The sequence below is a fragment of the Anoplopoma fimbria genome, chromosome 13 (genome assembly GCF_027596085.1).
Source record: "Anoplopoma fimbria isolate UVic2021 breed Golden Eagle Sablefish chromosome 13, Afim_UVic_2022, whole genome shotgun sequence".
In the NCBI taxonomy this organism is placed as follows: Eukaryota; Metazoa; Chordata; class Actinopteri; order Perciformes; family Anoplopomatidae; genus Anoplopoma; species Anoplopoma fimbria.
In genome coordinates, this window is record NC_072461.1 from 27,625,664 (window position 1) to 27,637,874 (window position 12,211).

Here is a 12,211-nt window from a genome sequence, read left to right on the forward strand (position 1 = left end):
CAGAACACAGTATGAATACACAGAACACAGTATAAATACACAGAACACAGTATGAATACACAGAACACAGTATAAATACACAGAACACAGTATAAATACACAGAACACAGTATGAATACACAGAACACAGTATAAATACACAGAACACAGTATAAATACACAGAGAACACAGTATAAATACACAGAACACAGTATAGTATAAATACACAGAACACAGTATAAATACACAGAACACAGTATAAATACACAGTATAAATACTCTGTGCAGGTTGTTAAACAGGTAACAGGCTGTAGAGACAGTATAAATACACAGAACACAGTTATTAAAATACATTTCTACTCTGGCAGTGATGATTACTTTGTTTCATTATTAATATTAGTACAGTGATGATTACTTTGTGTCTTTATTAATATTAGTACAGTGATGATTACTTTGTGTCTTTGTGTCTTTATTAATATTTATTAATATTAGTACAGTGATGATTACTTTGTTTCATTATTAATATTAGTACAGTGATGATTACTTTTGTCTTTATTAATATTTCAGTGATGATTATTATTAATATTAGTACAGTGATGATTACTTTGTTTCATTATTAATATTAGTACAGTGATGATTACTTTGTTTATTATTAATATTAGTACAGTGATGATTACTTTGTGTTATTATTAATATTGTACTAATACATTAAATGTCACTTTCTCCATACTTTTAACTGTAACCGTTGGCATAGTGCCACTTCCTTTTAAGCTCACAGAGCCGCCTTCAAAATAAAAGCATCTTATCTTAAAACAGAAAACAAGACAGATTTAACTTCAGGCTGGTAAAAACATGCAACAAAGGCAACACAACTGATTGTCAAACATGGATATTTCCTGTCTAAAGCCAAAACACAAATTGGGTTAGTTACACGTAGAATAATGTTTCAAAAGATCTGTTTGTAATATGCTGTAGAATTCCTTTCTAAGATGAAGAACAATGATTTTTTAGAAATATGAGCTTATGTGTCTCAAGTAGTTTCAACGAAAGTTTGCAATCTAAGTTCACATTTCGGTCAAACTGTTAACACTCTTGGGTGTTCACAACACAACCATCTTAACAACCCTGACACACATTTGCTTTCACTAGTGGAGTCCTGTTTGCTCAGCTCATGACTGCACCGTCCCAGAGGACAAAACCCATCCTAGATGAATCTGGCCTGTGTGTCTGATGGTGTAGTAACAGTGAAAATGCTATAATGTCCTGTAAAATGGATTTAATAGACTGGATATGAGTCACGACACTTTAGCTATCGTATGATTCTCCTGTTGTTCCTCAGAAAACATCCACAGACCTGTAATTAATCCTCAGATGTGCATTACGCAATCAAGCAATGTCATTTATACTCTCCTTTAGGTGGCTGTAAATATGCACAGCATGATTATTATTCTTTCATTACATGATTTAAAAAATGTACAAACTGTCGTCTGTTAACCAATATCTTTTGTATCTTGACAGAGCGGGCAGATGGCGCCGCCTGTCGTGGTCTTCAAGAGAACTTTGGAGGATTTAGGAGCCGAGGAGTTTGAAGAATTCAAGTGGTTTTTGCAGCACCTCGAAGGCTTCCCAGTGATCCCAAAGTGTCAACTGGAGAATGCGGACCGGAAGGGCACAGTGGATCAGATGGTCCAGAAATACAGCATAAACACTGTAAAAGTGATCCGGACAGTTTTAAAGGAGATGTATAAGAATGATCTGGTGGAGAATTTATCAAAAAACGTGTCAGAACCTGAAGGTAGGTCAGAGTGGCATATTACACAGAGTTCAACAAACATTACCAAAGCAAGCAATGTCTAAATTGTATTAACAAAGATAGACTCATGTCTTGTGTTGCACTTTGGCTTATAGACCAAATCTAACAAACAAGAAGATAAAAGGTCTCAGAGAAGAAAAAGCAACGAAGCAAAGGCAGACAATCCTGTTTTTGTTGCCTGTTATGGTTCAAATTCGCACAAACTGGTGTAAGACACTGCTTGGCCCATATTTATATCCTCTGTAATTAAGTTATACACCTTCTGGTTATTTGGAGACCACAGAGTTCATGGACACTTGACTTAGAATCAAAACAAATCAGTTGTTGAGGGATACTAAGTCATTTTACAATAGTTAACCTATTCAGAGCCTAAAGTTATCAAATGAGCTGTATGGATTTTTATAAATACAGGAATGCATTCACTGTTACAACCCCAAATTGATTTGTATCTCTGTTTTATTCATGCAGAGATTCTTACTAAGTGCCAACAAAAACTCAAATCCAACTTTCAAAAGAAGTATCGGTATTTTTGTGAACAAATCACAAAAGCTGGAAATTCAAAACTTCTGAATCAGATCTACACAGAGATCTACATCATACCGGGGGAGACTGGAGATGTCAACAGGGAACATGAGTTCAGACAGATCGAAACGGCATCCAGGAAACCAGACAGACCGGAAACACCCATCACATACGTAGACATCTTCAAAGCCTCACCTGGGAACGACAAACCAATCAGAACGGTGATGACAAAGGGAGTGGCTGGCATTGGGAAAACAGTCCTAACACAGAAGTTCACTCTGGACTGGGCTGAAGACAAAGCCAACCAGGAAATACAGTTCACATTTCCATTCACCTTCAGAGAGCTGAATGTGCTGAAAGAGAAAAAGTACAGCTTGGTGGAACTTGTTCATCACTTCTTCTCTGAAACCAAAGAAGCAGGAATCTGCAGGTTTGAGTTCCCGGTTGTGTTCATCTTTGACGGTCTGGATGAGTGTCGACTTCCTCTGGACTTCCACAAGAATGAGATCCTGACTGATGTTACAGAGTCCACCTCAGTGGATGTGCTGCTGACAAACCTCATCAGGGGGAAACTGCTTCCCTCTGCTCGCCTCTGGATAACCACACGACATGCAGCAGCCAATCAGATCCCTCCTGAGTGTGTTGGCATGGTGACAGAGGTCAGAGGGTTCACTGATCCACAGAAGGAGGAGTACTTCAGGAAGAGATTCAGCGATGAGGAGCAGGCCAGCAGGATCATCTCCCACATCAAGGCCTCACGGACCCTCCACATCATGTGCCACATCCCACTCTTCTGCTGGATCACTGCTACAGTCCTGAAGGATGTGATGAAGCCCAGAGAGGGAGGAGAGCTGCCCAAGACCCTGACGGAGATGTACATCCACTTCCTGGTGGTTCAGTCCAAACTGAAGAACGTCAAATATGAAGGAAAATATGAGAGGGATGGACACTGGATACCAGAGAGCATTGAGATGATTATGTCTCTGGGAAAACTGGCTTTTGATCAGCTGCAGAAAGAGAACCTGATCTTCTATGAATCCGACGTGACAGAGTGTGGCATCGATATCAGAGCAGCCTCGGTCTGCTCAGGAGTGTTCACACAGATCTTTAGAGAGGAGAGTGGACTGTACCAGGACAACGTGTTCTGCTTCGTCCATCTGAGTGTTCAGGAGTTTCTGGCTGCTCTTCATGTCCATCTGACCTTCATCAACTCCGGTGTCAATCTGATGGCAGACACATTGTCGACCTCCCGGTTGACCTCCTGGTTAACCTCCTGGTTGATATCCTGGTTGTTTCAAGTCTTCAGAGGCAAACCTAAACTAACCCATCTCTACCAGAGTGCTGTGGACAAGGCCTTACAGAGTCCAAATGGACACCTGGACTTTCTCCTCCGCTTCCTCCTGGGTCTTTCACTGAAGACCAATCAGAGTCTCCTACAAGGTCTGCTGAAAGAGACAGAAAGTAGCTCAGAAACCAACCAGTACATCAAGAAGAAGATCAGTGAGAATGTGTTTCCAGAGAAAAGCATCAATCTGTTCCACTGTCTGAATGAACTGAATGATGGTTCTCTAGTGGAGGAGATCCAACAGTCCTTGAGATCAGGACGTCTCTCCACAGATGAACTGTCTCCTGCTCAGTGGTCAGCTCTGGTCTTCATCTTACTGACATCAGAAAAAGATCTGGACGTGTTTGACTTGAAGAAATACTCAGCTTCAGAGGAGGCTCTTCTGAAGCTGCTGCCAGTGGTCAAAGCCTCCAACAAAGCTCTGTAGGTGGATTGGTCCTAGATAAACTACATGATCTCAAATTTCATCGAAAAAAAATATATAATTATCTCCATTTCTGATTCTTCTTCAGACTAACTGACTGTAAGCTGTCACAAAGAAGCTGTGAAGATCTGTCCTCCATCCTCAGCTCCCAGTCCTCTAGACTGAGAGAGCTGGACCTGAGTAACAACGACCTGCAGGATTCAGGACTGAAGCCGCTCTCTGCTGGACTGGGGAGTCCACAATGTAATCTGGAAACTCTCAGGTCAGTATTCATCTGTTTGTTAAATGCTGCTTTATATTCAGGTGAAGGTCAAACATTTTATGATCATACCGTTTCCATGATTTCCACTAATGCTGACCTTTTGACCTCTTCTGCTCTCCATGCTGTCTAATTGTGAAGTTACAATGGAGGGCTGTACAGTTTGTTACAGAGATATCTATTTGGATTGTTTCACACTAAAAAAAATTTCATTGAAGATGCCCTTAGCATGTGAGAGATTTCCCGTCCCTCTAACTACCACTGCCATCCTTTATACATTTGTGGCCTTTCTTCTGTCATGCCTGAAATTGGTCTGAGCCGTAGCAATCACACTGAATAGTAAGAGTTATGTTTTCATATGTCCTCACTCAACCTTTGCAGACTGAGTAGCTGTAACCTCTCAGAGAGAAGCTGTGGATATCTGTCCTCAGTCCTCAGCTCCCAGTCCTCTAGACTGAGAGAGCTGGACCTGAGTAACAACAACCTGCAGGATTCAGGAGTGAAGCTGCTCTCTGCTGGACTGGAGAGGCAACACTGTAGACTGGAAACCCTCAGGTCAAAGTTCAAGAGTTTGTTACAGAGATATCTATTTAGATTGTTTCACACTGAAAGTTTTTTCATTGAAGATGCCCTTAGCATGTGAGAGATTTCCCGTGCCTCTCACTTCCAGGGCCATTCTCTTCATACATTAGTGGCCTTTCTTCTGTCATGGCTGAAATTGGTCTGAGCCACCTAGTTTGTTTCCTATTTAAAGAGCCTCAGCTTTGTATGAACACCAGATATTCTTGTCAGCGTAAACACAAAATGGACAGCTAACGGTCTATCAATTTCAATTCAATTCAATTCAGTTTATTTTGTATAGCCCAGAATCACAAATTACTCATTTGCCTCAGAGGGCTTTACAATCTGTGCTCATGCGACATCCTCTGTCCTTCCCTCACATCGGCACAGGAAAAACTCCCCCAAAAAACCCCTTTATCAGAAGATATTTGCTTATTTGACAAAAAAGTCTAAAAGATTAGAATAAAAAACTCCATCTTTAAATTAGCTATTTTACAAGGTTTGCAATAACATATATTACATAGATATTTTTATAGTTCCTTAATTTGTTGTTCAGCGCTTGAACACTAAGCATTTCTTTTATAATTCCTGACAGTTGATGGAAAACATTTAAAATGGAACAAAATAAAACATTGTGCAACTGAATAGAAAGTTTGTATTTGTAACAAATGGCTTTTGTTGACTTATTCCAGACTCTCAGGTTGTCTGATCAAAAAAGAAGGCTGTTCTTCCTTGGCCTCTGCTCTGACCTCCAACCCCTCCCATTTGAGAGAGCTGGACCTGAGTAACAACCGACTGGAAGATTTAGGAGTTTTGTGGCTCTCTGCTGGACTGAGGACATGTAGTACACTGGAAACTCTCAGGTCAAGATAAAACAATTTGTAAAGTGTTACACAATGAAACTTCATACAGTATTTCAGAGCATCGCCCATAGAGAAACTTTTGATGTAATCGAAAATAATGTTTTTTATTTCTTTGTTTTTTTCCACTGCCATGAAAGCAATGGATGACATTACATGCGTAGCAATTACACTGAATAGTAAGAGTTATGTTCTCATATGTCCACACTCAACTTTTTCAGACTGAGAGGCTGTAACCTCTCAGAGAGAAGCTGTGGATATCTGTCCTCAGTCCTCAGCTGTCAGTCCTCCAGTCTTATCGAGCTGGATCTGAGTAACAACGACCTGCAGGATTCAGGAGTGAAGCTGCTCTTTGCTGGACTGGACAGTCCACACTTTAAACTGGAAACTCTCAGGTCAGGAAACATCTGTTGGTAGAGATTGAGAGTGTATCATTGGAATTACAAAACCATTATGCTTGAGTATTTTTCTGTTTCATACTCTTTTAAAACACCGACCTAAAATCAGCATTTAACCAAACACAGGTAATAATTCCATATATGTTCACTTCCTTTCAGACTGGAGAGCTGCAACATGTCATGGAGAGGCTGTGAAGCTCTGTCCTCAGTCCTCAGCTCCCAGTCCTCTAGACTGAGAGAGCTGGACCTGAGTAACAACGACCTGCAGGATTCAGGAGTGAAGCTGCTCTCTGCTGGACTGGAGAGGGAAAACTGGAAACTGGAAACACTCAGGTCAGAGTTCAAGGGTTTGTTACACAGATATCTATTTAGATTGTTTCACACTGGAAGTTTTTTCATAGAAGATGCACTTTGCATGATATAGATTTCCCGTCCCTCTCACTTCCGGGGCCATTCTCTTCATACATTCATGTAACAACCTGCAGGATTCATGACTGAAGCTGCTCTCTGCTGTACTAAAGAGGCAACACTGTAAACTGTAAACTCTCAGGTCAGGAACAGCTGTTGGTAGAGATTGAGAGTGTAGCATTAGAATTATAGAACCATTATGCTGAGAATTTCTTTCAGTTTCGTCAAAAAGGCAATGTTTTTGTAGTTCAAGTACTCGACCTGAAATCAGCATTTAACCAAACACAGGTAATAACTCCATATATGTTTACCTTCTTTCAGACTGGAGAGCTGCAACATGTCATGGGGAGGCTGTGAAGCTCTGTCCTCAGTCCTCAGCTCCCAGTCCTCTAGACTGAGAGAGCTGGACCTGAGTGACAACGACCTGCAGGATTCAGGAGTGAAGCTGCTCTCTGCTGTACTGGAGAGGCAACACTGTACATTGGAAACCCTCAGGTCAGAGTTCAAGAGTTTGTTACAGAGATATCTATTTAGATTGTTTCACGCTGGAAGTTTTTTCATTGAAGATGCACTTAGCATATGAGAGATTTCCCGTCCCTCTCCCTTCCAGGACCATTCTCTTTATACATTCATTGCCTTTCTTCTGACATGGCTGAAATTGGTATGAACCAGGCTGAAAACTCACCTCTTCAAGAAGTACTACCCTGAGCCTTCCTCTTAGCACTTATTGTATTCGTAGTAATTTGCTTCTGCACTATACTTTTGCTCTGGTTTATGCTTTTAGATGCTTGTTTAAGAAAGGAGATGCACTTAGTAGTCTTAGTAGTTCTCTTGAATACCTATGTTGAATACACTTATTGTAAGTCGCTTTGGATAAAAGCGTCTGCTAAATGACTGTAATGTAATGTAATGTAACCACCTAGTTTGTTTCCTATTTCCAGAGCCACAGCTGTGTATGAACACCAGATATTTTTTTCAGCGTGAACACAAAATGGACAGCTAACGGTCTATGAGGAGATATTTGCTAATTTCACAAAAAAGTGTATAAGATTAGAATCAACAACTCCATCTTTAAATTAGCTATTTTACAAGCTTTGCAATCACATATATTATGAAGGTATTTTTTTATGTTCCTTAATTTGTTGTTCATTCCTTGAACACTAAGCATTTTTTTTAATTTGCTGACAGTTGATGGTAAACATTTTAAATGGACTAAAAGAAAACATGATGCAACTGAATTAAAATGTTTGTCTTCATAACAAATTCATTTGATGACTTATTCCAGACTCTCAGGTTCTCTGATCACAAAGGAAGGCTGTTCTTCTCTGGCCTCAGCTCTGAGATCCAACACCTCCCATCTGAGAGAGCTGGACCTGAGCTACAATCATCCAGGAGACTCTGGGAGGAAGCTGACACAATGGAGGCTGGACATTGTCCGGTATGACCAGACAACAAGGGCTCAGCCTCTGCTCCTTTGTTACACTGACAACCTGTCGGCCATGTTGGATGGAAAATCACTCGTTGCAAACATTATTTAATGTTCCTGTTTCTATAATCCAAGAGCCGGTCTGACTGTGTTTCCTCCTCCAGGCTGGACCACGGTGGCGAACAGAGACTGAAACCTGGTCTGAAGAAGTGTGAGTGTGATTAAAATTTGATTCATTGCAACAGGACAGCACACAGTCAATTCCATGTACTTTGAGTCAGTAGTTGTGATATTTACTCTTTCAAACCTCACAGACAATAGATGGTTCAGTAAATGTGCCATTCTAAATGCTTACAATATTTATAGGTTATAATACATAGTCTATAAGTAATCTTTAAATAATAATCTTCAACTTCATAGAAATTACAAAAAATATTCATAAATCAACTAAACCCAACAGTTTTAGCTGATAACCTGCTGCTGTATTGTGTCTTACTCTCTTTTAATCAGATTCCTGTGACCTCACACTCGACAGCAACACAGCAAACAGAAACCTCAAGCTGTCTGACGACAACGGGAAGGTGACACGGATTAAAGATCCTCATGATCAAGAGAGGTTCATAGAACAGTTTCTGTGTAGATATGGTCTGACTGTTCGCTGTAACCAGGAGGTTCAGGGGGAAGAGGTACTTTTTAAAGACGTGCCTCACAAAGAAATCGAAACGCGACGAATAGGTTTATAAAACTGGTTTGGAAGGTATGAGTCCTGGAGTCTGTCCTGCAGTTCTAGTGATTACAGTGTTTTGTACAAACACATCCCTCTCCCCTCCACCTCCTCCTCTGTCTCTAAGAGAGTAGCAGTGTATGTGGACTGTCCTGCTGGCACTCTGTCCTTCTACGGCGTATCCTCTAGGACACTGATAGTTTAAAGATTTTTTTTTAAACTTTAAACTAGACCAATTTGCACTAACTACATTAATTATTTCAAAGTCTTGGCGCCTTATTTAATAATGTCCGTTATGACTCCCTGAAACCTTGTTGTTATTTTGATTCTGAATTGACTTTTGATGATCAGGTGACCAAAGTGTTGCAGTCCTGCTTTGCTCAATTGAGAAAGCTAAGCATTATCAGGTTATTCCTTTCATCTACATCTTCCTTCCACACCTGCACACCGAGAGAGAGTCATTCATGCGTTTATCTCCTCCAGACTGGACTACTGCAATGACCTTTATTCTGGTATCAGCAGGCGAAACATTCAAACACTGCAGTTTTAGAAGACCTGTGAGTTTTAGAATTGATTTTAAGATTTGACTGCTCGTTTTGAAAGCCTTGAACGGCCTGGCCGTTTTTTAAACAGATTTAATTTGTTGCACATGCACAATCTTGCTCCATATTGTTTTACCTGTTTGATTGTTGTTCTTATTTGCTTTTATGTTTTTTATTGTGAAGGACTTTGTAACTTGGTCTTAAGAAGTGCGAGGCTGTGGCTCACGAGGTAGAGCTCTTGTCCCGCAACCACAAGGTTGGTAGTTTGAAACTTGGTCTCTACAGTCAACATGTCGAGGTGGCCTTGAGCGAGACTCTTAACCCCAAGTTGCTCCTCAGAGATGGATCAAATGCAGAAGTGAAATTTCATGTATCTATGTATGTACATGACCAATAAAGCTGATATTCATATTCATAAATAAAGTTACTTATTTATTGTATATGCATATACATTTATGCACGTTTTTCTCATGTCGGTGCACCTCATATATCAGTTCTATAATGATATCTGATCTATTTTTTTTTAGATTCTCTAATAATTTTAATTCTATTAATATGTAGACTTAGAATATTATACATTATACTATTTTTTTTTTCTATGGCCGTGGTATTTTATGTTCTCTGTAGTTAGGTTTTTATGTCTCTGATTTGGTTTTTTGGTTTTTTTCATTCTGATATTGTGTGTAGCTTCCTGGTTCTCCTTCTGATCTATAAAGGGACTTCTTAATATTTGACTGAACTAATGGATAGTTTACTATCACTGGATCTACACAGACAATATTAAACACACAGCTGTGATGAAACCAACAGGCAGACGGGTTTATTAGTATTTCTGTGATCAGTTTTCAGGTTTGGTAGAGCCGCCTGGTCGTCACCACGGAGCTGTTGTATCTGCAGGAGAACAGAGACAAGAAAAAAATCATTACAAATATTAGTCAGAAGCGTCAAAACTTTCTTTCGTGATGGGACTTGAATGCAGCTTCAGTCTCTTAAGTGTTTTACCTGGAGAAGTGTGAGGAGTGATGAGCTGTCTGTCCTGTCTGGCTGAGAGAGCAGAGCAGAGGAGGAGGAGGAAGAGGAGGAGGAGGAGGAGGAGGAGGAGGAGGAGTGGTGGGTGGAGTCCTGACTGTGGCAGAAACGCTCCCGACCACAAAACCACAAAGACTCCTCAAGAGGAACCACAGGGATCTCTGCTAGAGCTGCGTTCTGACACACACACACACACACACACACACACACACACACACACACACACACACACACACACACACACACACACACACACACACACACACACACACACATAAACACGCACACACACACACACACAATGAATCTGACAGAGCAGTTTAACACGAGGTGCGTTTGTTTCCCTCTCCGGTGTCTACCTTCATCAGGAGCCTCTGGTTCTTCATGTCCTGTTTCCATGGCATCACATACAGTTTGGGGATCATGGGATGTCGGGCTGAGAACGTCGGGATGTGGGAGCAGGATCGCCTCCGAGTGAACACGAGAAGATAGTTAGTTCATGTTTCAGGCGTCCACGATTAAAAAAAAATGCACCAAATCTTTTGGACTTTTTTGGGGGATCCTGGTTTCAAGTCCTGTGTTTATTTGACCTATTTTCTTCTAAGAACGTAGCCAAATGCACACTGATGTGTTTAGACTACAGTCAGTGAAGACTATATGGAGTACAAATGACACGCATATAGCAAGAAAGGTGTTCTTATTGCATGCAAAGTGTCTGAAAAAGTGTCATTCATAAGCCATTTGGTAAAAGCGGGCTGGAAAAAGTCATGAAATTGAATCTATTGGTTTCAAATTCGGGGACAAGAATTGTCTGTTTTCACTGAGGATGAAAATAATGCCAAAGGAAAGTCAACTATATTAATGTTTTGAATGTTGTATTAAGTACCATTCATCTTATATTTTATATAGGAAATGATTATGGACCGCGGAGAAGAAGAAGAGGTCCACGGACCCCCCTTGGAGAATCATTGCTTTATTGTATCTTGCTGTATTATGTTTAATACTTCACTATTTTAATCTCAAATAGTTTCATAAAAGCCCCTCTAAGGACCATAAATAAACCATAAATAAACAAAACTTCAACATAGAAATCTGTTTCAAAAAGCTGTGGCTCTCTCACACATACCTATAGGCTGACACCATTACAGCTGTCGTCTTATGGGAGTGTGTGTTACGTGATATTCTTGTTCTGTAGTTTTGTGTCTGTTCTATGTCTTTGTGTTCTAGGTTCAGCTCCCTGACTGCTGATGGAGGTCACCTGTGTGAAGGTGTGTGCTCGGTCTATAAAGGTGGATCGGTGTCTCAGCTCTCTCACACAAGACACAGTGTTGGTGTTCTCTAATTTGAGCCTTTTCCTCATTTAACCCGGTGTTGTGTCACTCTTTTACGTTGTTTGGTAACATTTACTGAAGCTCACACTGCACCTCATTGTGTGTGTTCTTCAAAACAAAATAAGAAATTTTACTTGATTGTGTTCCAGTTTTTGATCTTAGATTTTGTTTGAGCTTGAATATTCAAACCTGGACAGAAGACAGGAAATGCATCACTTCCTGTGTGGCAGGTGTGCTGTGTTAAAGTAGTCACACATTTATGTTTAGTAAAGATCAAAATTGGTTTTCTTTTTTCTTGTTGTTGAGCAGAAAAAAACCTCTCCATGTTTAAGAGAATCAGATAAAAATATTCATAATGCGTTTTTTTACCTTAAGCTGTTCTAGTATGGAAAACAGAAACATTACTCACTCGTGTTGGTGGGAGCTCCCTGCAGCTTCGGCCATGTCTGTTGACTGTCAGGGTCGCCTTAGAAACCTCCCAGTGCATGGTGGGTAGGATTACAACAGGAGACTGAATCACTGGACCGACTCACTGGGGTCTAACATCTACTGCACAATGTTTCAATGATTGCTGATCATTAACAAATCA

General features: G+C 40.4%; 1 protein-coding gene across 2 annotated transcripts; it reads left to right on the top strand.

The window, feature by feature from the left end:
• Nucleotides 1–1,556: 1,556 nt before the first annotated feature.
• Nucleotides 1,557–9,656, top strand: LOC129101090 (NACHT, LRR and PYD domains-containing protein 12-like). 2 transcript variants are annotated; one of them, XM_054610717.1, is made up of 11 exons: nucleotides 1,557–1,775; nucleotides 2,262–4,083; nucleotides 4,173–4,346; nucleotides 4,725–4,898; nucleotides 5,597–5,767; nucleotides 5,986–6,159; nucleotides 6,322–6,495; nucleotides 6,892–7,065; nucleotides 7,856–8,008; nucleotides 8,161–8,207; nucleotides 8,507–9,656. In XM_054610717.1, exons 1-11 carry the CDS (start codon nucleotides 1,664–1,666, stop codon nucleotides 8,737–8,739), a joined length of 3,408 nt encoding a protein of 1,135 aa, XP_054466692.1. In that variant the 5' UTR covers nucleotides 1,557–1,663; the 3' UTR covers nucleotides 8,740–9,656. The 2 variants fall into 2 exon arrangements, with proteins under 2 accessions (XP_054466692.1, XP_054466693.1); XM_054610718.1 differs by lacking the exons at nucleotides 7,856–8,008; nucleotides 8,161–8,207 and having other exon boundaries at nucleotides 9,072–9,656.
• Nucleotides 9,657–12,211: the final 2,555 nt, after the last annotated feature.